Consider the following 26,716-nt stretch of genomic DNA (forward strand, 5'->3'; position numbering starts at 1 on the left):
GGCAGTACTCACCCAAGCATTGTAAATTGCTGTGATGCGTGCTTTAATAACCTGCAATGTTGTTATTAATGTGATGCAGCTTTAATAACCTACATGTTAACTTTGTTTTAATTTGGGTAAATTAAAAAACTCTAGAGCTGAGTTATGTTTTAGGACACAGGAAATAGGAGTAAAATTCATAAACAATTAAATACAAGTCTACACTATTAAAAACTGATATGGATGAATAAATATATCCATATAAACAAATCAAATATTCATAACCTGCAAATATGACTAGTTCTTCTCTTTTATTTTGTTTTATTTCCCTCGAGCTAGACACATAAGTCTCATTCACTTTAATTGGAGATGCACATGCACACTGGATGGAGAACAGATTCAGAAAGTGTCTTATAATCAAGTTTGAAAACAAAGCACTGCAAAAGCACTATGCTACACATAATTAACATCAACAATCTATGTAATTCTGAACAAGGAAAAGAAGAAAATCAGTTTATGTTTCACTTTAATTCAATGGGCAAATTAAGGACTCACAAAAGAAGAATTCATCACCAAAGCAGATGCTTTTGGTACCCATACTAGCTGATGTAAAATCACTGTGCTGATGATGGACATCCCACCTAGTCTCTCACTTGAAGTGCACACATTCAGCACTAAACAGGCACTGTGATTTTATAAAAAATGGCTGTGAAGAAATGGAATATTTTCCCTCTCGGCATTAGAAAAGCAATTCTTCTTTGTAAGATGTGTTTAACCCTCATTAGAGCCTGATCCAGCCCCCAGTGAAGTCAACAGCAGTCTCTTTCCATTGACTTGAACAAGAGCTGGATCAAGTCCCTCATAAACACCCTAGGTATTGTTATGTATAGATCTTTCAGAACACAAGAAAAGAATTAGAGATCTGAAAATATGCACATCCTGCAGTGGAGACAAAATCCATCCATCCAGAGACAAAATTCTGAAGACCTTACTGATGTCAAACTACTGTTGACTTCTCTGGGACACTGAGAAAGGACTTAAAGATTTGGCACCAGAGCTTTAGCTTGCTGTTTTAGCTCCCAGGTGAACAGCAAGACTTCTTGGTGGCATATGCAGCATATATGAGTAGAGATGAGTCCACCCACAAAGTCTGGATCTGGGTCCTTCATCTGGGTTTTGGGTTATACCCCATCTCTAGCTACCAAGCTTTCTTTTCCTCCCTTACCTTCGATGACATGATATTTTTGACTTCCTCATCAGTAGCAGTCTGTGTACCATGAATATCTGGATTGCTGCAGCTCATTACCCGGCTCTGGAGAAGTCTGGACCCAACAGACACAGCTGTGGTGCGCCCAAATGTGTAATAACGAGATTCTGGCAAATTGGCACTTCCTGCTGCACCTGGTCACGGGAAGACAGTTTTTTTTTAAATCAGGACTGGATATCATATTAACACAACATTATGATCCCATGAAAGCCAGTTTTACTCTGTGCTCCTAAAGCAAACACAGCAAGAACAGCATGTAGATTCTGAAAGCCTCTCCACCAACCTCACCTTTGATAACCTAACTAGGCCCGGAGCCAGAGGATGCAGAGTTAGGGGAAGGGTGGTGAGCTGTCCAGCACAGCACCAAGACAGAGAACACCAGAGGAAGATCAGAGCAACAGCTCCACAGCAGCAGCTTCTCTTTCCTTCCTTTCTCCTTCCACTTCAGAGACAGCCTGTTAGTCCCTTGCTGCACGTTAGACTGATGTACACACATCTGGGCTCAAAACTCTATCTCCACCCTTGATGTAGGTGATAGAAACTGAGGGCTTGTCTACACTCAGAAATGTGTCAGAATAGCTAATCAGGAACAATTATTCTGGAATAGCTGTTTTCAGTAAATTTCCAGGTGTGGATAAGCCCTGATATTTACCACATCCCAACATCAGCCAAATATTCAAGAAGAGCTCAGACTACACACCTGAGCAGGGGAATAAACCCCCCTCCCTATCACCTCTCATCCCCGTCTCTTTGGGTCCAGGCATGTAGGAAAACGAAGGGTTATTCATCTGCTTACTCCCTCCCTGGAGCAGGTAGGTGGGGAATGGGTGGAGCCTGGCCCCATCCCCCTACTCTCTTTCCGGAATAGCTGAACCAGCACAGAGGGCGGGAGGAGGGAAGTAATTTCCTGCTGGTATAGATCAGAAGGGAGTCACTGGTATAGATCAGTGGGGGAGGTTTAGGTTGGATATTAGGAAAAAAACTTTTTCACTAGGAGGGTGGTGAAGCACTGGAATGGGTTGCCTAGGGAGGTGGTGGAATCTTCTTCCCTTAGAGGTTTTTAAGGTCAGGCTTGACAAAGCCCTGGCTGGGATGATTTAGTTGGAGATTAGGTCCTGCTTTGAGCAGGAGGTTGGACTAGTTGACCTCCTGAGGTCCCTTCCAATCCTGATATTCTATGATTCTATGATTCACTACCCATTCCTCTCTACTGTCCCCCAATTTGAGGGATGTCACTAATTTTACTCTGAAAGTTACCAACATGGCACATAAATCTGGGGTCCCCTCACTCAGAAATGGAGGTTCCAGAGAGAGCGAGTTACACCGAAGAAAGGAATCCCACCACATTTTAAAGTTTCCCACCTGAACAGGTCTGTGTGTGTCTTTGTCAGACACCATGTCCCACATCTGGGCCATGGCAGGCTGAGAGGTATGTAACCACTCCTTGGGAGCAGGGCACAATGCCACCTGAGACTATTTCTGGGGTGGTGCAGCTTGCTCAGGGCTGCTCCTAAAGGCACCATCATGCCCTATAGCACCCATTGCACTGTTGCCCTCTCTCTTATTTCTTGCATGGACTATACATTAAAGTATCTTTTAAATTCTGCTCCTTCTGAATACAAATGACTCCGAATGTCATCACACCCGTGCTACCTACAATCTGAGGGGTTGGGGCAGGTCAGGGAGAAGGGAATTACTTTATGGAGAAGGCAACAAGAATACCTAGTCTGGGAATATCTCTTTGAGGCTCTGGAAGGCGAAACACATAGTAGACGTATGATGCCAAGAGACAGTTCCTCCCATGCTGGTCCTTGCTCAGATCTTTACTGTTGTGAAGACTGTTCACTATTGCGACCACAGATTCAAAGGCAAACTGGGAGAAATTGGCTGTGAACCAAAGGGAAAGAATTAGTTGCAGCATTAAAGGGCATAACTCAGTTAAGACAGGGCATTCTTTGAGCAGATAACATCTAATCCATTCACTGTTTAATCTACACTTTAACAAATTCAAAGCTAAACACAGAAACATCAGAATTGCTAGATTGGATCAGACCCAACATCCATCCAAGCAGTATCCTCTCTCTGGCAGTGACCAGCCCGAATTGCTTCACAGAAAGGTGTAAGAACCCTGCAGTTGGCAGATATGGACTAATCTGCTCCCCCAACATAGATCTTTTCCTAATCTGATCTCTAATAGTCAGACATCGTCTTAAGCCCCTTTACATCCCTTCCAAAATTTGTGTTGGCATTGATCATAACTTTGGATATTCGGTTACTGATATAAATGTCAGTCAGCAGATACTGTACCTGGGTACAGAGGACGTGCTGATTTCCTGAATAAGCTGCAGGAAGTTGAACACTCCCCTATCTCAAAGCCCCATAAATACCCTCTAGAAGCTAAATCAGCTAATATCAAACTAGAGCCAGCCAATTTAGCAAAATGTCTCCATCCACCCACCTGGTTTGCTTGTGGGCCCTTTCTAACCCTACTGCTATTCTGTTAGTCAAGGGCCATGCTTTAATAAGTACCTGTCTGACCAGCTATAACCATGGGCTTCACAGCCAGCTGGAACAGTTTCTCCAGCACCAAGTGTAAAAACAAGACCAGGGGCTCAAGGCGGGAGGAATTCAGGCAAATAATGCTGAGTTTTAACTCGTGTTCCAGGGTAGCCTCTGTGATCTTCTGTTCCATCAGTCGAATTGGGAAGGTGACTTGGCTTTCCAGAGAATGACACAGAGTGAAGAATTTCTCCAGGTGGTTGTCCTGTGAATACAATCAAATACTCAGCATGTGGCGCTCGACAGTTACTGCATATTCTGTATTGCTGCAGCCACAGACAATCACAGAGCAATAGAGATGGTTGGCTAAGAAGTAAAAAAGTCACCAAAATTTGAACGGGCAACCAAGAGGTGAAGAGCTTTGTATCCCATTCACCAGTCCCTTCAGCTATCCAAGCCCCAGCAGTCGGTTTCAAATGAAGCTTATGTTGCATGTAAAAGATTGGATGTAGATTCTTTACCTGAGTGTGAACAGATGAAACAGCCTGCACTTCTACGTTAAACACCCCCTTGTGCCCTTCGACCCATTTAATTGGAGGTGACTGTGATGGAACTTTCTGTGTTAAAGATAAAATAACAAGATGATCAGCTTAGCACTTTTTCCTGTAAGTAGCCAAATAGCAAATACTGTTTACATAGAGTGCACATAGCTTTTAAGGGTGTTTTTTAGTTACAAATTAGACGTACTTCAGGTATCACCTTTTTATTCCACATCTTTATTCCACTCTACACTATTCTGCATGGGGTTCTGGTTTGCTCTGCCAGAGAGACTGAGGTCAGTGATGCAGTTTGAATCTGTCTGGTCCCCTTTACATTAGCAATATTTTCTTAGAGGGCTCTGTCCTCCACCTCACTGTCTTCTTGGGGGAGCCTGATCCCTGCTTCTCCACCCTTGGCAACACCTTTCCTGAAGACTCTAGGCAGTGACACTCCCATACACTGTGGGATAGTTGGATGTTCTGAGCCACTAAGTAGCAGGAGAGTATTAAGGGTCATATGACCCAAACCCCAAGGATGGAGATTGTTGGAGGTCTGTAGGGCCTGTACTAGCAAGTGATTATTTTGGCACCCACAAGCAAGTGCATGACTGCACAGCCACTTGGTTTAGGGGTTTTCTTTAAAATCTTTTTGTTGGTTGATTGGTTGGTTGATTTGTTTAAGCATAGGGAAGGGTTCCTCCAATCAAGTTAGGCAAATGTTGGAGCCTAAAATACCGACAATGCCCCTTTAACTGGGGAAATAGTATCTATTAGCTATTTTGTTTGTTACCTCTGGAGAATGCATTGAATAGTTTAAAGGCAACTTATCCAAGGCAACAGGAAGACAATAATGTCCAGTCTGGAGACGATCATTTAATAGAATTGGCAGCCACTGAAATAGATGAGGCAAAAACAAAGTGATATTCATTACTGCATGAGAGTATGACTATTTATCTAGTTTGTGATAATTACAGTCAACAGAACAATGATTAGATATCGACCAGAACTGTTTTTGACTCCACAGTAATTTCTGCCAAAATCTGCAGAAGTGCCATCATGCCCCCGCATGCAGGGGCGGCCCTAGCTTTTTTGCTGCCCCAAGCACGGCAGGCAGGCTGCCTTCGGTGGCATGCCTGCGGGAGGTCCCCGGTCCTGTGGATTCGGCGGCATGCTTGCAGGAGGTCCGCCAGTCCCGTGGCTTTGGTGTACCCGCCGCCGAATCCGCGGGACCAGCGGACCTCCCACAGGCATGCCGCCGAATGCTGCCTGACTGCCGCCCTCACAGCAACCGTCAGGCCGCCCCCCCCCCCCCCGCGGCTTGCTGCCCCAGGCACGCGCTTGGAGTGCTGGTGCCTGGAGCCGCCGCTGCCCGCATGACATAAGAGCCAGTGCATAATATAAGATCAGACTTCACTGAGACCACTCTCAGGGCTGGTCCACACTAACCCCCCACTTCGAACTAAGATACGCAACTTCAACTACGTGAATAACGTAGCTGAAGAGAAGTATCATAGTTCGAACTTACCGCGGGTCCACACGTGGCAGGCAGGCTCCCCCGTCGACTCCGTGTACTCCTCTCGCAGAGCAGGAGTACCGGCGTCGACGGCGAGCACTTCCGGGATCGATCCGGGATCAATTTATCGCGTCTAGACAAGACGCGATAAATCGATCCCAGAAGATCGATTGCTTACCGCCGGATCCGGAGGTAAGTATAGACGTACCCTCAGTGTGTAAAGTTAAGTACCTGCAGAATTCTTTGCAGGATCAGGGCATCTGATCCAGTCTGTGATCTGTACCTGTGCTTGTTAATTCTTTTGATGTAGCCACAAAAGCCATAACATTTGAATGCAGATGTGGGTGCTGGGGAGTGTTAAAATCAAGACCTATTACTCATGTCTGGAAATTGTTATAACAGGATATTTGCAGTGTTGTTGTAGCCATGTTGGTCCCAGGATGGCAGACATAAGTTGGTCCAATAAAAGATATTACCTCACCCACCTTGTCTCTCTAATAACAAGATAGAATGTTTTTGCCACTTCGGCTGGGGACTAAGTGAGGAAATTAGTTAGTTATTTCTACAAAAGGCCTGTGTGCACAGGAAGCTGAAGTGTAAATCACAAGTGACTTACTGAATATCCCAGGAGGGTTTCTACACATGCTCCTTGCTTTGGCTGACAGCTGATATGGTAGAATGTGAACAGTAGGTGGTGTTTTTCTGTGAGTTTAGCTGGCAGTTTAATTTTCACCTCTTCATAAAAGTCAGGAGACCTGTTTTAAAAATACCAAACACACACATCTTGAAACATGAAACAGGCAGGAAGGTTAACTTGCATTTAGGGGCCCAGATACTACTATGATATGAGTGGTCTAAATCTCTAGCCAAATAGCTAGATGTATCAAGATGTGTATTAGCTCAAGTAGGCCAATGATGTACTCATATGTAAACATAAATCTGTGAATTAGCTGCACTGCAGAAATGGATAGAGCACACTGAGATGCCTCAGATGTCTCTTTTCTCCACACTTGTGAAACTGCCTTCTATTAATCTTTGGTTTTGAAAACACTTGTTTTAACAAAACCTAAATTCTGGGTCCAAATTCACCTGAGTGTTTCTATTTAGCTTTGTTTGGAACCGCTAATTCACCCCAATGAGGAATATTCTAAAGTCCCAGAACTACTTTTTACTTGTGGACATACTTCTTAACTTTCAAATAGGGAAAATCCTTCAATTTCCTTCTGAAAAATAAAACTAATTAATATCATCATCATCAATAATAATAATAATAATAATAATACACCCCACTCTCCATGATTTCAATGAATGGGATTATTTCAATTCTGAATGTGACAAATCTTCAAAGCAGTATTTGGAATCAGAAAAATATGGAATTTCACTAGTCAACTGTGAGGGGCGGGGTTAAAGTATTTTTAAAAGCTATGTAGAGTTAAAAGCATCCCTGAGCAAATGACTGGTATTTAATATATAATAAAAAGAATATTAATAATAGTACACATACTTGTTATGATATGTGACAGCTGTGTACATCTCTTGCAAAAATTCTGGACCTGAAGACTTTCCAAAAATGATCTGTATTCAAAAATAAAAGTAATAGTGACCAGGCATATAGCTATCAAATTTTATATCACCTTTCAGAAAGATTTAAACGTTGAAAAATGACAGTATTTTATTTTCTATCAGCAGGTTGTCATGAATGGGACGTACATATATTACACACCCCATTCATGATAACATGCTGATAGAAAATAGAACACTCAGATTTAAATACTTTTTTCAATACTGTATATTTAAACATCTAAAAGAAAACTTTGTTAAAAGAACATCAAGGTTGCATAGTTTCACACACACAAAGATATCTAGATATCTTGGGCTGCTGAATGGAATAGTTATCTGCATACGAAGATGTTTACCAGTTCTGTCTCACTGTGGATCTGTTTACTGTTCCAGTGTCAAGGTCACAGGTTCTATCCTCAGTGCTGTGCATGGATGGACCTGATATTTGTGTATTCATAGTGCCCAGGATTAGTTCAGTGGGACACAGAATATAACATTCTTAACAGGTTTCTGAACCTCTGTGGATTTACTGGTAGAGTTCCCAACATGGCACTCATATATAAGGCAATGTTATTCTTTTTTAAATAGAAGCTACCGAATGTTTACTCTTTCATGTAATACATGACGCATTAGAGAATACAGGAGGATATGTTCCTGTTCCACACTAACTACAAGTCTCTTCTGCTGTTCCTCAGTCCTTGAGCCCTGTTTCCTGATGTGAACTGCATGCTTCATGAGCACTGTGATCGAAACCATTCTGGTTTCAGTGCAAGGCCCACAAAAAATCGTAGCTGTGTGTGAAGCATGAGGTCACAAGTCAACCCTTCACATGTTTTGTCCATACTGCAGCTAGCTAAGTATGCTCCACAGATGTCTGATCCTGTTATTTAGTCTACATTACCGGCATTGAACAGGTAGCGTCTTCTCCACACATAAACTGAATCTTAATGGTAATGTTCCTTGCAGAGGCCAGTCGATTAGCAAAATTCAACCTCTGTGGGTAAACATAAAGGAGATTTCTGGAAGCAAAAGAAAAGAAAAGTAAATGAGTAAGGAACAATTATTTGCTTTTGAAGAACAAAGTACTTGGCATCGCATCTGACTCAGTTCTTCTTCTCCCAATGCTGTAATTCCACCTAGACACTGAAGGCTTTGAAAGGGCTCTTTCTATCTACAGCGCTTGTTGGAAAAGGGTAAGATTCTGGTGCTGCGCAATACGGAATGTATGTTTTGTGGTATTCCTAAAGATAAACTATGCTTTTGAGAGGGCAACCTGGCATTCCCTCATTCTTCCAAAGTACCCTGTTGCCCAGCCCTTTTACTCTAGGGCTGAGAGACAAGCTAGAGTGTTTGGGCCTAAGAAAATCTCCATTCCCATGTGAGAACAAATACAACTCCCACTCAGATACCACGGCAAAGATATACCTACATTAGTTAGCTTGCTAGACAGACAGAGAGAACAACTGTTACCAGTCCCGCTGCTGGAGAATAGGGGCCAAGGAAGCCCCTTGTTCCCATCACTCTTCTCAGGAGACCCTTAACTGGTATGTATGATGGAGGGATGGGGGACATCAAGCCAGCAACCAGCCCACAATTAAAACAAATGTCTCTCTCTCGATATATATATATATATATATATATAATTATCTATCCATATAGGACAGCAATATGCCATCTGATGGTCATCCAAGGGCCACTCAGATGCTCACTGGAGATGGTAGAAGGTGATAGGAGGGTAGATGACCAACAGGGGAGAAGGAGCCTGTACCTTTTGTGGGGAAGGAAGCAGTGAATAGGAGAGATTTAGAGGAGTTTCATTGATTTCTACAAAACAAACAAACAAACAAATAACTCACTTGACTTTGAGTTTCACTAGATATTTGGTTCAAACCAACAAACAATACACACACACACACACATCCATTTTTTGATCCATATCTGCCTAATGTTTGTTTAGATCCATACAAAGCAGCCTGGATGCCCCAGCTGCAATGATGTATTTCACCGATTTTTTTCTTTGTTTTAGTTTATTCTTTCATTAGACAGCAGTTGTCTGCTTTTATAGTTGCTGGCAAATAACAAAAAAAAAAAAAAATCTCGTAACACTCAGCCCTAGCATTTAAAGCTTTCCTTGCCAAGGAAAGTTCAAGGTACATTGAGTCTCAGCTAATCCTTCATTCCCCTAGCATTCCAGAACCTAGTAATATAGCTTATTATGAGGCAATGTGATATGGAAACAAATGAAGACCATTTTCATGCAATAAAATGTGCTGATTCCGTAATAAATGAACATTCCTGCTTTAGGCAATGAAACGCACAAATCTCTAGTCAGGAAAACGAGCCACATTGTCTGCAAATGTTAAAGAGCAAAAACAAAGCTTATAAGAACTTCTTAATAACACAAGACAAATAGAGAGCACTGCTGGATAGGGCTGCTGCTTCTCACCTACACAGAAATTGGCTCTGAGTGAAAGATATGCTCAGAGATGCAATATATATATATATATATATTCACCAAATAAACTCAACAACTCTATTTCACATTTGCCAAAGTTATAACAACTCAATAGCAATAGCAGGTTAACGATGGCACTTAAATAGTTTTTCCACCTGTAGTTCTTGGTGTCTGGTTTGGGGATTGATTTTTACTAATATTTATACACATTTTTTTAAAAAAAAATGCAGCTCCCTCCTGGAAATGCAGTATACCTTTACAATTAACTAAGCCCCAAATCTTGCAAGCTTCTCTACATAGGCAGATCACTGCACCTGCACAAAGCTCCATTGACTTTGCGGAGTGGAGGGTAGGCTATCAGAGTGGAAGAGTCTGCAGGATCAAAGCCCAAGGATACATAAGGGTACTTCACATAGGTGCCGACTCCGTGGGTGCTCTGGGGCTGGAGCACCCATGGGGAAAAAATGGTGGGCACTGAGCACCCACCAGTAGCCCCCCTATCAACTCCCCCCATCCCCTCAGCGCCTCCCACCAGGTGATGGGCCCCATAGATCAGCACCTCCGCCTACCCCAATGCCTACCGCCTGCCGCAATCAGCTGTTTCGCAGCGTGCAAGAGGCTCTGGTGGGGAGGGGGTGGAGTGATGATGCGGTGTGCTCGGGGGACGGGGTAGAGCGGGGGTGGGAAGAGGCAGGGTGGGGTTGAGCAGGAGTGGAAAGAGGTGGGATGTGGGTGGGATCTGACCCCCGGCACTTTGGAAAGTCGGTGCCTGTGCTTCAAAATCCAAGGGTAAAACCCTGACCCCAGTGAAGTCAATGGCAAAATTACAGTTGACTTCAGTGGGGCTGCCACAATATTGAGTTAATTACAAACAACAAGTTGCATTTCTGCATACTATAACGGCAGCACAATATTCACTTCATACCACTCAATGGGCCAAATTTGCCATTCAGTTATATGGGTGCAATCCCACTCTGAGGAAAGCCCCAATGGAGGAAAACATGGCTGTTTGTTATGAAAGTTGTTTTTATGATGGTCTGACAGCTGTGGGGGGCCTTTCTTAGCTAGGATTCTGCCAAATGTCAGTGTTTAACGTAGATTAATGACCACCTGGTACAAGGACCTTGATTTACATGATTTTGTCTGTTGCGTGTCTCATTCTGCCTGTCCAATGCAGGACAGATTTCCTAACCAGTTCTCTACCTAGCACAGTAGAAATGAGATTAGCACTGGGTAACAAGGGCAAAAATTTTGTCTCAAACTGCAGGCTCTGAACAGTTTAGCCAGCATCAATCTGAGCAGAAAGCATCCTATAAAGCTTAGAATAGCTGCCACCATTTCTCATATCCTACTTGTAACTGTTGCAATCATAAACTGCATATAAAACAGCTCAGCAGTACCATATATATCTGTGGCACTATGGCTTTTTCTGAAAAAATGTTCATGAAAGAATGGTCCAGTGGTTACAGCACTAGCTTAAGACATGGGAGCCCTGGGCTCAATACGCTGCTTTGCCATGGTGACCTGTGTGACCCTGGGCAAGTCACTTAGACTACATCTATACTGCACACCATTGGCAGCGATGTGTAGGGTATGTATAACTACAAACATCAGTGAAAGGCTCCAGTGGGAGGGAGGCTGTGGGGAAACTCGGGCAGCTTCCTGCTGCCAAAGCCTTTCACTGTGGCAAGGAAAGGCTCTGCCAGGGGGAGGCAGTGGGGAAAGGTTCCAGCAGCAGAGAGTTGCCAAAGCCTTTCCCTGTTGCCTCCTCCTTGCCAGAGCCTTTCCCTTCTGCCAGTCTTTCACTGTGGTGGGTAAAGGCTCCAGCAGAAGGAAGCTGCCTGAGCCTTTGTCTGCTGCCTCCCTTCTGCCCGAGGCTTTTCTCACTGCTGGAGCCTTTCTCTGCAGCAGGGAAAGACTCCAGCAGTGGAGAGGCAGTGGGACATTGCACCGGTCAAAACTGCAGTGTAAATAGGGGAGGCACTGCTTGGGCTGTAGAGCGCCAAGTAGGGTCTGTATCTGGGTTCATCACACAGGGATCAGGTGTGTCTTTACTCTACTTGCCTAAGCAGCACCTCACCATCTACAATAAATATTTATACATGTGCTGGGGTGGGGGGTGTAGTGGATGTACTCTATATGCTGCTGTAAAAAGCGTGCAGTCTAGACGTCTCTTTAGCCTCTTTGTGCCTCAATTCCTCATGTCTATAATGGGGATGATGGTACTTTCCTACATCACAGAGGTTTTTGTGAGGATAAATATATTATAGACTGTGAAGCTGTTTGAGATTGATTGATGAAAAGCGCTATATCTAAGAGATAAGTATTATTATTAATTATTATTATTATTCTTTTGGTACAACTAAACTGAGATGTAGAAAACTTAGTTCTGTTTATCACCATGTACTGCAATGTTTCTGGTTGCAGTACTTTGTGAGATGTAGCAGACTTCACAGTGAAATTAAAAACACATCCCAGGTTGGTTTATCAGCTAGGACATGCTAGATGGACTGCAGCATGTCTTAGCGGACAAACTAGTGCATGACTTGCCTTTCATTTTGCTGTGTGCCAAGTCTCACAGAGTAATGCAATCTACCATTTACATTTTTATATGCAATTTCCATTCACCTAGGTTCTCTCAACATGATGTTATGAAACAGCTAAGGAAAGTGCAAAATATATTGGTAACTTCTATTGAATTATGCTTGGCCGAATGACTTATTAAACAAAGGATATTATCAATATTACACCTGTCAGAGATGAAAAAACACATATAGGAGAGATTGTATAATCTGTTAATTGGTTTATGGATCCGCAGCTCTAGAGAGGATGTCACAAATCCACATAATGACCCTGAGTGCTGGATTTTACATTTAGATGTGACTTAAGATGAAAGATATGTAAAATCACATGTAAACAGAGAGCTCTCTGCTGACTACACATATGAGGAGGCGCCAATGTACAAATTAATCCAGCAAGTACATAGATAAGGGCCAAATTCTGACCCCCTTTATGCTCATGTATCTCCACTGGTCTCACATTTGCAAACCCCACCACAACTAGGGACAGTAAAGGGCAGCATCTGGCACTAAATATCTTGCATTCAGAAAGGGCCAGATTGTGGCAAGTCCTGGTTGGTCTGTGTAAGGTCAGGAGGATAAAGGTAAATGGAGATTCCTCCCACTGTGCATGACCCAGATACAACTGGCAGCCCTCCTGAGCACAGGTGCTTCACATAGATTACAAGCTACCCAGACAGAGGGAGAGAAAACAGAGAGTCGGACATGGCCCTCTTGGACACTAAGCACTCTTGTATTCACACCCTACATACTACTGTAATAATCTTTGTACAAAATATGCCTCGTAAGTTATCATTGGAAAACTAACAACTCATTGATCATTTATTTTATATTCTTCTGTGAGGTACCTGTGCAGTGGGTATTAAAAGTTACAGATATATGCTAGAATTATGACTCAAGTGTGTTTAAACCAGGCATGTCAGAGGGAGATGGTAAACAAGTCTACCCCAGAAAAAGGCATGTGTTTTCCTTTCCTGGGAGTCACTTAGAATCATAGAATATCAGGGTTGGAAGGAACCTCAGGAGGTCATCTAGTCCAACCCCCTGCTCAAAGCAGGACCAATTCCCAACTAAATCATCCCAGCCAGGGCTTTGTCAAGCCTGACCTTAAAAACCTCTAAGGAAGGAGATTCCACCACCTCCCTAGGTAACCCATTCCAGTGCTTCACCATCCTCCTAATGAAAAAGTTTTTCCTAATATCCAACCTAAACCTCCCCCACTCCTCCAAAGTACTCTGAAAGACAATGAGAATGTATTTACATATTGAGTAAACAGACCTATCAAGCTAACAAGGAGTGGAGGCAAACCTCACACTAGCAAGTCAGGGAGGAGTCAGCATGGCGTCTACGCCCCAGCAGGAGAGAGAAGCTGGGTCTGGGTTTTACTTTTCAGAAGAATACACTGCAAAGGTTTACTGGTGTATAATTACAGGGGTGGGGGGGTGAACTTCAAGTGATAAGCAATTGCATCAACTGATTGAATACAATATTGCTATATTATAGAAGTGTATAGAGTGAGGTCTTTTCTGAAAGCTAATGACATACTGGTGATTAATATCTCTGTGAAATGTATGTATTGACACCCTATGAGGAAATATGGATACTAAATGATATTATGTTTTAAAGTCTGTGGCCAAACAGGGAGAAACAGGTTCCCTTCCAGACAGGAGAAAAGTAGCTATTTACCTGTCTACTATAAAAATTATGCATGGTGGAATCAAAACCATGGAAGCCCCATTTACAGACAGGAAGGGAAGAACAGCATGAGGTCATCCTGCCTCTTGAAACAAAGCCACTGAACTTTGGAAGATATAAGCAAAGACAGAAGCCATCTTTGCATCCATCACTGGACAGACACAAAGGAACAGAGCTCTTGCATGCTGAGAAAGATGGGTCCTTCCACCAAGGAGGGGTTGAACTTTCTGGCAACTAAATATAGGTGAGAAAAAGCATTTTGAACAAAACCTGTACCTTGCTAGATTAAGTTTTAGACTTTTAGAGGCATGTTTTCACTTTTATTTGCTTGTAACCCTTTCTAACTTTATCTTTTATACTTGAACTCACTTAAAATCCTATTTTCTTTTATTAATACATTTGTTTTACTATTAATCTAAATCACCAGTGCTGTGTTTGAATTAAAGTGAATCTTAACTCCAGTTAATGTGGCAAGGCGGTGGCTTTTGTGTCTTTAGAGGAACAAACAAACTTTATTATTTCTCCAAACTGCCCAGGAGGGGGCAGGACATTACAGAGCACACGGTTTGGGGAAAATTTGGGACTGGGAGTGTGTTGGGCTCACCCTGCAACTAGTAACCAAAGCTGGTGGAAGCCAAAGTGGGGCTGTAGGCAGGCCGCTGGGGTCGGAGCTGCTGAACCAGGGCTGTCTAGCACAGACACTTCAGTGTGGGGCCTACATGTTTGTAGGCTGATTGTGAGTGTCTCACAACCAGCCTTGTGAGGGCCAGTAAGACTAGACAGGTATGGGTGAAGTAGAGCTGGGTGGGATGTAAAGTGACAATGCAAAGGGGCCACATCAGGGCTCAGGATCTGACCCATTCTGACCCTCTCTCTCTCTATTTTTTGTGAGTGCTTTTTATGGAGATTAATTTTTGTAAGGGATACCTTACCCTACGACCTCTAGGATGGTGCACTTATGCTGGGCAAAACACTCTGGAATTTGATCAGCTGCAGCCACTGATTCTTGTTTCTAGTTGTGGGATGTTATCTTCACACTACTGTACTGTAAACTGTTCCTTTATTTAGCCAGCATTATACAAGTATCACTGCAGCTAAAGACTGAGTTAGCTTTGCCATTATAAACATCTCTATTTGAGTTTGTTATCTCAGCAACGTCCACTATGTCAATGTGGGCAGCCACAAACTATGACACACATTGTTGAGGACTGAAAAAATGACAACTTCCTGGAGGTCTTTGTGCCTTGAACATTGTTGATAAGAACGCTGTGGCTTGGCCGATTGCATACACCAAATAATAATAATCTCAGCATTTCGAAATCATACTAGGGTGAACTTTAGCATAAATGATGTCAGCCCAACTGCAAACTTTCTTCCCAGAATTTTTTTTGAAAGGTAAAACTGTTTTTTCGAACACAGACCAACATAATTTGAAGATGACTTGCATCAGATTTCAGACATCAAACTTCAGGTACAATGTAGTTTAATTAAAAACAACCACCTACCACCCCAGATTTCACCAGTTTAGGCCTATTTGGTGTTCTTTAAAAATCCTTTATGGGTACTCTCAAGTATTTTTCAATGATGCTAGTTTCACATATAAATAAATGGGGTATAGCATGATTCAGTTACTGTTCTCAGGCTAGTGTTAAATGAACACCACCATCTTGAGATCTAAAACTTTTTTTAAAAATGTAAGTAGTTTCAGGTACTACTTCTGCTTCTAAGTCTTTCTGCCAGGTTTTGTTACTTTCAGCTGCATGTGTCTATTTTTGTAAATGCTTTTCTCTCCTCAATTGCTGAATCAAAAACCTCAACACGCACAAAAAACAAAACAAAACCCTGGGAAAATCAACTGACTATCCAGGGGAATAGTGAAGCCTGACTATGTAAAAGGTAAACATACTGTTAAAACAGAAGAACATATGTTTCTCTAATGTCTTTCAGTTTTAGTAATTTTAGTTGGGATTTGTAACTATAGCAGGTACAACATTTTCAGACAGAAGTCTGATTTTTAAGTTGTGTTCCTTTAGTGCTAGTGTTTGGACACCATGTTACAAGGTCAAAAATGACGGTAGAAAAATTTCTGTGCCAGTCAGTGTCAAAGCAATATAAATGCTCAACTGTGGAGAAGACGTTTTGATGTCAAAAGAAGAGCAAAACATTGGCCAAGATAATAACAAAACAATGTTCATGCAAGTCCACAAGACAATAATTAATAAAATAAAGATGACAACATAAAATTTATGCAAATCTAATTTAATTAGAGTCTCTCAGTAAAACCACCGATTCACAGAAACAACCCTTACTGTGCACATAACACTGACTTGGGTTGGAGAACCCTCTGAAGAGAGATCAGCTGTACTGCTCTGTCTAAACACAATGGGGTCAAACCCTGCCCTGACTTGCACACTGTACAACTCCACTGTGGTCTGAACTTGCTATCCTGTCCAACATCTCCATGAAATTTGACTGCACTGACTTGACCATGTTCAATGGTCAGGGCAGAGCAGATCTATCCTCCACCAAAATAAAATATATGTACAGGCTTTAAGACTTTGACCCTCTTGTGCTTAAATGCCATTACTCATAATTATTGGTTGTGTTGGTTGGTAGTTCTTCATACTAAATTACATGGCTATTTGTGAGTTACATCCCAGTGTGGCTGGGTTCCAAATTTTAATCAACAATAGATATGTCTGTGGATGACTAGGACACGAATACCACACATAAAATTCAATATATCTCTAGGTAGACCCTATTAATACAGAACACAGACTGATATGCAAATGTACTGTGATCACTAAATTAACCTTGGCACTTGCTGCTGACGGTAATAGATACAAATAATGCAGTTATTTAGTATATGTCAAGATAGTCTCTATTGGTTCTATTGTTTTCACTCATTATTAGGTCTTCAGAAAAATGGCTGTAAACTTTATCCCAAATTGCAGTTATTTTACTGACTATATAAGCTCATTTTCAATAACTTAGAAAACACAGAAAAAATGTGGCTTGCATCTGAAGAAGTGAGGTTCTTACCCACGAAAGCTTATGCTCCCAATACTTCTGTTAGTCTTAAAGGTGCCACAGGACCCTCTGTTGCTTTTTTACAGATTCAGACTAACACGGCTACCCCTCTGATACAGAAGAAATGGTGCATCAGCAGAATTTTAATATGCTAAATTATTTTAAAAGGAAGTACATGCATAAATTCTCAAGATGGCCATAGTTCTTTAGGTTTTTTAAATAAGATTTTACTTTTAATATGGATAATAGCCTGGATAATATTTTCTTATACTTAAAATTAGAGATCAGTTCAGGAGTCTGTGTTCAGATCCAGATTAGGGGGTTTGGGTATAACTCTGTGAGGTCCATCTCATGGAGTTTCCAAATAACCATCCACTCAAGTGGGTGTTTTGTGGGATGCACAAGAGGCAATCGGTTTCGACCTCACAGCCCCCATGAATCCTGGAGATCCAGAGGGAAGGCCCATTCACACTTGTGCAAGGGACCCAATGGGAGATGATAATGTTTCAAGTACCATTAAAACCTGATATTTACTCTGATATCCACAGGATAAGCCAGGAGTAAGGCCTTCCCTTGGGCTCGACCCCAAAGTACGTTGTCCCAAGGGCCTTCTGTGAGTACTAGAAAAAAAGGGAATGGGGAATTTCATGGACTTGTACAGGGACAACGTTTGTGGACCCACAACTTTCCTGTTCATTCCGTGATCCTAGGATCTAGGTTCTCTCCAACTGCACCAGCAGAAGGGTTGATCTACTTCTAGGGTGACCAGACAGCAAATGTGAAAAATCGGGACAGGGGGTGGAGGGTTATAGGAGCCTATATAAGAAAAAGACCCCAAAATCAGGACTGTCCCTATAAGATCGGGACATCTGGTCACCCTATCTACTTCCAAATCTAATCGCATTAAATCTTTATTAATGAACTAAATGGTTAAATTTCTGATGATCATTAACTCTAGGCTTTAACATACAGCAGACAATATGCCTGAAAGAAACAAAAGAAGTTTCTTGAAAATGTTCCTTAAATAGCCCTACTTTCGGATACTGTTGATAATTATGATGAAATTATTTTGGCCTTGTAAATTTAATAAATAACACTATCCTTGTAGGTACATGACATTTAATGTAATCTAGTACTTCCCAAAATACTGATAACATGTTCCTGTGTAGTCATATGTATTACGTGATATGATACATCATCTCACATGCTTCAATATCTTCTTTTTCCCAGGATGTTTTCGATGTATATAATTTCAATGCAAAATATTTTGGAATTCAAAGCATAGACTCATCACTAACCCAGTATTTAAACAGCTGCTCTTTAACTGCAATAGGAAGTTAGGGGTTAACCTGTGGAATTTGAAAATACTTTGTTGATCGCATTCACATTTTCTCCCACTGTGCTGGGACCTTCAAAGTGGTCCATTTGGAAACTTTTCTTAGAACAAGCTGGCAGATCTGTAGGAGGCTAAAAAACTTTACAAGTTGCAATGTACAAAATATCTGTTTTGGTCCTCCTGTGTATTGCACATTCTCTAAACAGTGTAACCAAAGGCAACTATGCATCAAGCAAGAAAGAAATGCCAGGTGCCCACTTTCATTATTCCAGCGAGGAAATCCGTGTGCTCTCTCAGGGTGTCCTGAAGCTTGGAGCTGGGTTAAAGGAGCAGGTTGACCATACTAAAGAGAAAATTACCTACATCTTTCAACAGCTCAACATTTTTAACAACTCCTTGATAAAATTACTGGAGCAGGTCAGCCTAAATAAGAGGCTGAGAAATGGTCTTATGGAGAAAACTCAACAACTTGAAACTAGGAACCAAGTTCTGGGCAGGCTCTCTGCAGAGCTCCAGAACCAGCTTGGTGAAGTAATGCACTACAGAATGACTTTCAACACCAAGCTGGAATTTTTAGAGGAGAAGATAGAGAATGCCCTAAATTACAAAACTAACACCAGTACTTCAGTGAGTATGACTGACATTATGGTAAGTACTGGAGTTTTTAACACCTGATCTTCTTAATCTATCTTTTAGAATGATTATTTATTCACTTATAGTGATTCTCAGTAAAAGTGGATACTAGACATAGGACTTTTTTTTAATCCATAAATCTATTACCATATGAGCTGAAAACAGGCTTGTCTGTTTTGCTCTGCATTTTTTTCTTTATTTAAGAAGTATGTGGTTACATGTAAGCTCTTCCAGGCATGAGCTGTCTTTATTTTTGTGCATTGTATAGCTTGATAATTACTAATTATTATTCAAAAACTGTAGTGGTAAATTAATTTACCACATACAATTAAAAGTGAGACAAAACCTGCAGTCCTTATTCAGGCAAAACTCTTATTGGCTTCATTGAGAATTTTGCCTGCATGGGGACTACAAGATTTGCCTCTAAAAACAATGTTCTATTCTATTTCTGATAATTCCTCCAGCTAAAAAAAATAAAAAATCACATTGAAGATGCCCCAGTATTTTGTGACCAAACCTTGGAACACATCAAAGATTTTTGCAGCTTCAAAGTAATCTTTTCTTCCCTCCCCACCTCTTTTCTTAGTCTTTTGTGCAAACTCAAAGCGTAAGAATTGATGAGTTGCTTACTGAAGTGGAGCTGCAGCAAGACCAAATTAGTATACAAGATGCACTCATTCAAAAGTTACTGAAAAAGGTAGGCTCTTCATAACTTTTCTTCCCCATTCACCTTTTCACTACTGGCCTTTGTTTTGAGATTGGAAGAATACAGTGATCCACTGAACTGGTAACATTATTATGAATATTATTTATTTGCATTGTGGTAGCACCTAGGAACCCATCATACTAGGTGCTGTACAAACATTATAAAAAGAGGGTCCCTGCCTCAAGGGCTTTTCCTGTTATAGGGGGAAACAGTCATGATATGTTTTTCCTAAAAGGGAGATGAAAGACAAGAGATCTGCCAAAATTCTTGGCACCAGGAGTTGGGAATTCAAACAACACCAATACCAAAAGCTGGCACTAATCCTCTAAGTCAGGGTTCAGCAACCTTTCAGAAGTGGTGTGCCGAGTCTTCATTTATTCACTCTCATTTAAGGTTTCGCGTGCCAGTAATACATGTTAACGTTTTTAGAAGGTCTCTTTCTATAAGTCTATAATATATAACTAAACTATTGTTGTATGTAAAGTAAATAAGGTTTTTAAAATGTTTAAGAAGCTTCATTTAAAATTAAATTAAAATGCAGAGCCCCCTGGACTGGTGGCCAGGACCCGGGCAGTGTGAGTGCCACTGAAAATCAGCTTGTGTGCCGCCTTTGGCACGCGTGCCATAGGTTGCCTACCCCTGCTCTAAGTACTGTATAAATATCATCAACCCATGTCACATTCCTGCATGGCAGGAATTTTACAAATGGGATACAGCCACTCGCCCACGGCTATGCAGGGAATCAGTAGCGGAGCTGGTTTCAGAATTCAATGGCTGCAGTCTAATCTCCCAACATTCTGCCTGCCAAAAGAATGGAGATGCATACTTGTTGATTAATGGAATCATTTGATTCCTATGTATCTCTAGAAGACTGATGCTCACTTTAGTACCTATAGAACGAAAAACTTGTGATTTCCCTGTATACTTTATAAATGACTTGCATTCACTTTCTGTTTCTGTAATTCTCTTTTATTTTTAACCACATTGCATTGTTGTCGTTACTTTTTGTTACACAGGTTAGGCCAAAAAGCAAACTAGCCAGACAGCTGAAGACCAATGGAATCAGGAAGAAAATAGCAGATTCTTCTAAGATGCAGAACACAACATTATCAGTACATGAGAGTATATGAAAGACAATCACAGGATTAAAATATTTTACCAGTGATCTATGCAGTGTAAATGCAGATATGCTATTAGGATTTCTATCTTGATTTAGAAGGCTAATATGCAAGAAAGCTAGGGGCTGTCTTGTTCAATAGTTGTTATCTTTTAACAAACTGCATGGCCAAGGTGCTGAAAAGTTTTGCAAAAATATTGTTATTGTAGCGTGAATATGACAGTTACCTACTAGCTTGCTCCTAACAGAAATGTTGTAGATCCGTAAGCACTAGTTACAAAGCAAATATTTTAAGGTACTGAAAATAATGAGTGCATCTGATTTTTAAAGAAGTGTTTTTAGACATTTCTTAGAACTATGCTTTATCATGAAGATTATGGAAATCCATGTTTTATTCAGTTTCTCAGCTGACTGACTTGACTGCACAGTGATCATCATGCCATATGGTATATATTTCACCAATCGTATATTACATAACTAATGCAATTTGTTATGGCATGTCGGATGTAATGCATCAGTTGAAAGCACTGATACACAAGCTATATGCAGGAGGAATACTTGTGCCACTAGATTGCTGTTTGCTAGACTTTCATTTTTTCATGGTTTGTGTTATGCTAAGTAACATATAACAGAATTCACTGCTTTTGTGTGTGTGTGTGCACGTGCGCACTAAAATAAAAAATTACAGTAACTTCAGGAAACCTTATAAGCAGGTGTGTGTGTGTGTGTGCACGGGCACACACACAGTCGCACACACACACACTGAGCACAAGGGGGGACTGGCTGGAACTACTCCTGGATAGTAAAAACAAGAAGTGGGATATTGTGTCATATCCCCTCTGCCAATAGCAGTGGCATAAGCACTGTTCTTTCCTGAGATCTATAAAGAAGCAGGGAGGTAGCAAGTCAGACATAAATGGGGCCTCTGATGGCAGGAACTCTGAGGGTAATACATGAGCAGGGACCCACATTCTTAAACAAAGAGAAATGAAGTGGGCAATTTAAACCCCTTGGAAAGCTACTTGAGTTATAGAAATATTTGAACGAAATGCTGCAAATAGAGAAAAAGAAATTAATTTCCATCTTCTCTCACACATGCTTAAGACACTGCAACTTTCCTCATTAAAACGTGTCTGGGTCTAGAGTGAAGAAACTGCACCCTCAAGTGGCTGAACAGCACAGATACACAGTACTATACTGGAATAATGACACTCCTAAAGCATCTTTACTGCTAAAATAGCTCCACCAAAACCACTTACAGATGGTTAATTTTCCTACTCCCATGAAATTTTAAATCTTTACAATGAGATCAGTCACATATCTCTTCATCCTTCAGCATTCCTTACAAATTAAGGGCCAAAATTCTCGTCTCGGTTATACCAGTGCAGCCCACTGGTTGTCGTAACCATTCTGAAATGTACGTACAGATAGTATTGCAGGAGTTAAGCAGCTATACTGGAAATTATGTTTTCAAAACCTTGGCATTGAGGCAGGTAACCAGAGGCAACAGGTTCCTTTTGAGCAGGAGGTAGCAAATGCTTCTCTCCCCATCTGGTCACTGTGTGTCTCACCTAGTTGCATACAGAGCCAGATGCTGATTAAAAGATTGCAAAGTGAACAAGAGAGGGAGGCCCCAGGAAAAAACAAACAATCTGCAGGGGGTGTCCTGGTTATGAAAAAGAACAGAGGACTGTCCTGATAGTACCAAGGGTACCAAGAAACACCCTGCATCTTTCACCGAGGAGGCAAGCGGACAGTGGGACTTGCCTCATGAAAAGGTGATCACAGCCAAGTCTGGCTGCAAGATGCTGGGAGGACTTTGGGTGAGCATTGCTCTATAAAACAGAGAAACATCTAGTTAATTAAATCTAGGCTCTAGAATGCACGTAACCTTTTTATTTTACATGTAATCTTTTGTTTCCAGTACTCCTACTTGCTATTACTTGAATCCCTGTACTTTTAAAAATAAACTGCTATTTGTTTTCACTATACTCTTATTTAAGTTCTGTGTGTTAAGCGGAGCAGTGATCAGAGCTGCAACTGGTAAGCCAGGGTGCACTGGTACTTTGGGAGCAGCTAATCTGGAAATATAGAGGAACAGGGGCTGGGCACTCCAAGGAGATGCTTGGGGTTGGAGTGTGCCTATCGCTAACCTGTAGCTGCTAGAGTGTGGGGCCTGTGGAAGCCTGGAAGGAAGTGCTTGTGTTGCCTGTGACCAATGGAGTCAAAAAGCTGACCCACAGCAGGCAGAGACAAGGCTTCCTCATGCTAAGGAGAGGTGGTAGCGAGGTGTCTCACAACCCTGGTGTGACAAAGTGTAGGCAGTGAACAGGTGAGCCTGCACTCAGATCACTTAGACGCCAACTAGTTCCCCAGAGACAGCTGACTGAGGTAATTAGAGAAGCAGGCTGGTGGGCTGGGTGGGATACAGAGCCAATTAGCCCATCAGCCCCAGTCTGAGAAAGAGGCACAGGAAGGAAATGCAGAGGGGAGTGAGAGTGGGGAACAGGGCTAGCTGAGCCCAGCCACAAAGAAGCCTCAGGGAAGGGAGACCTCTGTTCCCTCAGGTCCTGAGGAGAGGGCCAGAAGCGCTAAAGATATTTCAAACAGACTGTTGCACGGGGACTGTAGTGGTACTGGTGGAAGGCATTCAAAAATAAATGATGCTGTGAATGCACACTAGTGGATTCTGGGCAGAATCTGTGGGGCAAGAAGGCAGGAGTGAAGACGCACCCTGTTACACCTGGGTACCCCCAGGAAGCGTCACACTCCCTGACTCATTTGTGATAGTCACATCTCCCCTGCTAATCAAACTGGCCCTGCTGTCCAAGTCCCAGTCCTGTACAGTATACTCAGCTGTTGATTTAAAAAAAAAATCTGCAATACATTCTCTGTTCCTTTCATCAAATTTCAAAAACAAATACAAATATGAGAGCTAAATCTATACATAATCCCAGAACATACCTCGAGTCACAAATCTCCAGCCTGTGTATTATTAGCATTACCATACAGTACATCAGTGTGTTGAAGAATATTCCCTTGATATTCATAGCTCATTTGGGATTAATGTGTTGCCAGGCTAGTAAGAAATGATGGGACCTATTTTGATTTGTACTCTTTAGAACTTTTACCTTTTTTAATCAGTCAGAATAGACTAATACATTTTACGAAGTGATATGATATAGAGAAGGGATCTTATTCATGGAGTATACAGAGCAATAAACTGCATCTTTGGGTAGTTAGATGACACATGGTAACTACAAAAGCTGTTCAGTACAAATATGCTCCAATGCTGTGAATGTTACTCATATTATATGACAAGATAAAGGATACAACAAAATCACCAATGAAAATATAATTAGTCTTGTGTCATGAGCGGTTTAAAAATCAAGGCCTCTGTTTTCCATGGATGTCAATGGGATTTTATGGTTAGAAAAAAAGACTGGGAGTCAGAACTTCAAGGCTAAGATTTTTAAACATGGGTGCCTAAAGTTAGGTTCCTAAATTCATATACAAGCAGCTATGTAAAGTTGTCTGAGTACCTACTGAAGTGAATGAAAGCTGCTGGTTCCTCAACACTTTTGAAACACTTTGCTCATGACATTTACAATTGGACTGGAAAATATACTGCAGAACATACAGTAGGGATCCTATCTTATATTGGCTAATGAGATTAAAGAATGGTTGTAACTTTACAGGCTTAGATAACCTAACATGTTTTTCAATTTCTAGTTTCTATGAATCGGAGAAAAATTATACCATAATTATTTTTGGAATATGGGTTTAACAGTTTTCAAAAAATCCATTTTTCTTACCTATAAACAGTGTGGGGAACATACACTTCTCGAACTGGGAACTCCAAAATCTCTTTCTGAGGACGACTGCGGTTTTCAGGAAATGGTTTCACTTGTAATAATTCAGGGGTGAGACAGCAACTGAGGACTTCTGAAGCTGGGGAAATCTCCAATTTAAGTGATCCTTAAAAAAATTATATGAAAGCTCAGCCCACCATTAAAAATAAGTAATGAAAAATAAAACCAAACCAAACATGCATAAGGTCAAAAGAAGTAACTAGGAAATATGAATTTGGGTTTTTAGTTTGAGGACTGCAGGAGAAAGAAATCTTGGTTGGAGAAAGTATTTTGTTATCTGAATACACAGGGAAGTAACCCATATAGATCCCTACACATCAAGATAAAATCTCTCTTCAGGTTTCATCATCATCACAGTAAATCCAAAAGGAACATGGCCTCCTTGCAGGTTGAGCACTTCCCAGATTGATCTCTGGGCAGGTCCTAAAGGTGATCTCACGGGATATTCAGTTTAAGACCATCACTGGTGATCTTATCACGCCATTGAAGCTTTTGGCACCTACATTATCCCCATCCACGTAGTGGCATTCCTTGGCACACACACTTTGGAATGTGTTGGTCTTCCAGTTTAATAATATGTCCATATCAAGAAAGCCACCAAAACCGAACCAGTTCTAATGGAGGTGGTTTCTGGGTTCAGCTTTAATTATCCTCATTTCTGATCTTGTCCTGACACTTAATATATGGAGCAGCTGATGAAGACACAAGACTCTTTGCACATTCACATGTAGACAGGAAGGAAGGGATACCATATGCTGAGTTGACTTTCTAGTCTTGTCCATTCAAAAAGGATAACATTTGTTAAGGGCTTGAATTGGAAATAAAGTAGTGATGCTCTCGCTAGCTTTGTGCGCAAAGCAAGCACTGCCTTACTTAAGATAGTAAAATCAGGTGCAGATCTTCAGAATATGATTTTCCATATTTTTTCTTGCTTGCTGTGACCAGCAGTGAAATTGTTAACAATGGTAACATTTAAACTGTCATAATTAAACTTAAGATTTAATACTCTATTGAGATGAATGGGAGCAGTTCACACCTCCCAGAGCTGCTCTTCAGGCTGCCTACAGACCCAGGCAGTCATCCCTGCAGTGGTTACATTCAGTTCACTTTTTAGAGATTTTCTTAGCAACCACAAGGACTAGAGACATAATGTATTGTAAATGAAAGCTTAAAATCTGGAGCACAAGGAAGCCATCACAAAAAAGCATCAGTTGGTCAAGCTGTTGTGAGAGGCCAAATTCAGTTTCTGCCTCTGCTTAATTAACACTGGGTCAATTAAAAGGGAAAGAGAGTAAACATTTTAATCACCCAACCCAATCTCTGATCCCTGTTCTAACAAGGTATTAGGGAACCAGTAAGGATCTTGAGATTCTGCTTTAATCCCATTCTCCTAAAAAACTTCAGGTAAAACCAAAAAACCGAATGAACCCATTGTAAATTATTGATGAAAACAAACTAATTTAGAATATAAAAATAACTATAAATCTCTGTCTGCCGGGGTGAACAATTAGAAGGTCAAAAATTAATGGCTGGCTTGATGAAGTCATTAATAAAATAAGGAAGTTCCCTCATAACACAACTTATAGCCCTAAAAACCAAGGGGATAATTGCACAGGAGGGCTGAGATTTTCATTGGTGTTTACTGGAGTTAGGTGCCTATATCTCATCCCATCCTAAACACATTCCATACCTGGGATGGACTTCACTCTTCTCTGCAAGGAGGAAGATCTCTTGAAGTCAGTTAAAAATTTGAATAGGTCTTCATCACTAAGTCGGTCTCCTTCCTGTCAGGAGAAAGACAAATTAATACTGCTATAAGGGTACATCGTATGGTTACCTACTTTCATGAATTAGATATGTCTGCAAGACAAAGGCCTGGTCTACACTGGGGGGGGGGGTGTTGATGTAAGATACGCAACTTCAGCTACGGGAATAA

The 26,716-nt window shown here is 41.3% G+C and overlaps 1 protein-coding gene across 1 annotated transcript in view; it reads right to left on the bottom strand.

The window, feature by feature from the left end:
- The window catches only part of DOCK8 (dedicator of cytokinesis 8), a 122,543-nt gene that overhangs the window by 45,192 nt on the left and 50,635 nt on the right, over positions 1-26,716 (bottom strand). The window contains exons 13-22 of the mRNA XM_065406685.1: positions 26,471-26,564; positions 24,724-24,886; positions 8,259-8,376; positions 7,302-7,372; positions 6,414-6,552; positions 5,075-5,176; positions 4,267-4,362; positions 3,776-4,010; positions 2,969-3,133; positions 1,205-1,380 (exon numbers count right to left, since the gene is read on the bottom strand). Of these exons, the coding sequence (XP_065262757.1) occupies positions 1,205-1,380; positions 2,969-3,133; positions 3,776-4,010; positions 4,267-4,362; positions 5,075-5,176; positions 6,414-6,552; positions 7,302-7,372; positions 8,259-8,376; positions 24,724-24,886; positions 26,471-26,564 (1,359 nt within the window). The remainder of the gene's footprint in view (positions 1-1,204; positions 1,381-2,968; positions 3,134-3,775; positions 4,011-4,266; positions 4,363-5,074; positions 5,177-6,413; positions 6,553-7,301; positions 7,373-8,258; positions 8,377-24,723; positions 24,887-26,470; positions 26,565-26,716) is intronic.

This window comes from Emys orbicularis, chromosome 6, assembly GCF_028017835.1.
Source record: "Emys orbicularis isolate rEmyOrb1 chromosome 6, rEmyOrb1.hap1, whole genome shotgun sequence".
NCBI classification, from domain to species: Eukaryota; Metazoa; Chordata; order Testudines; family Emydidae; genus Emys; species Emys orbicularis.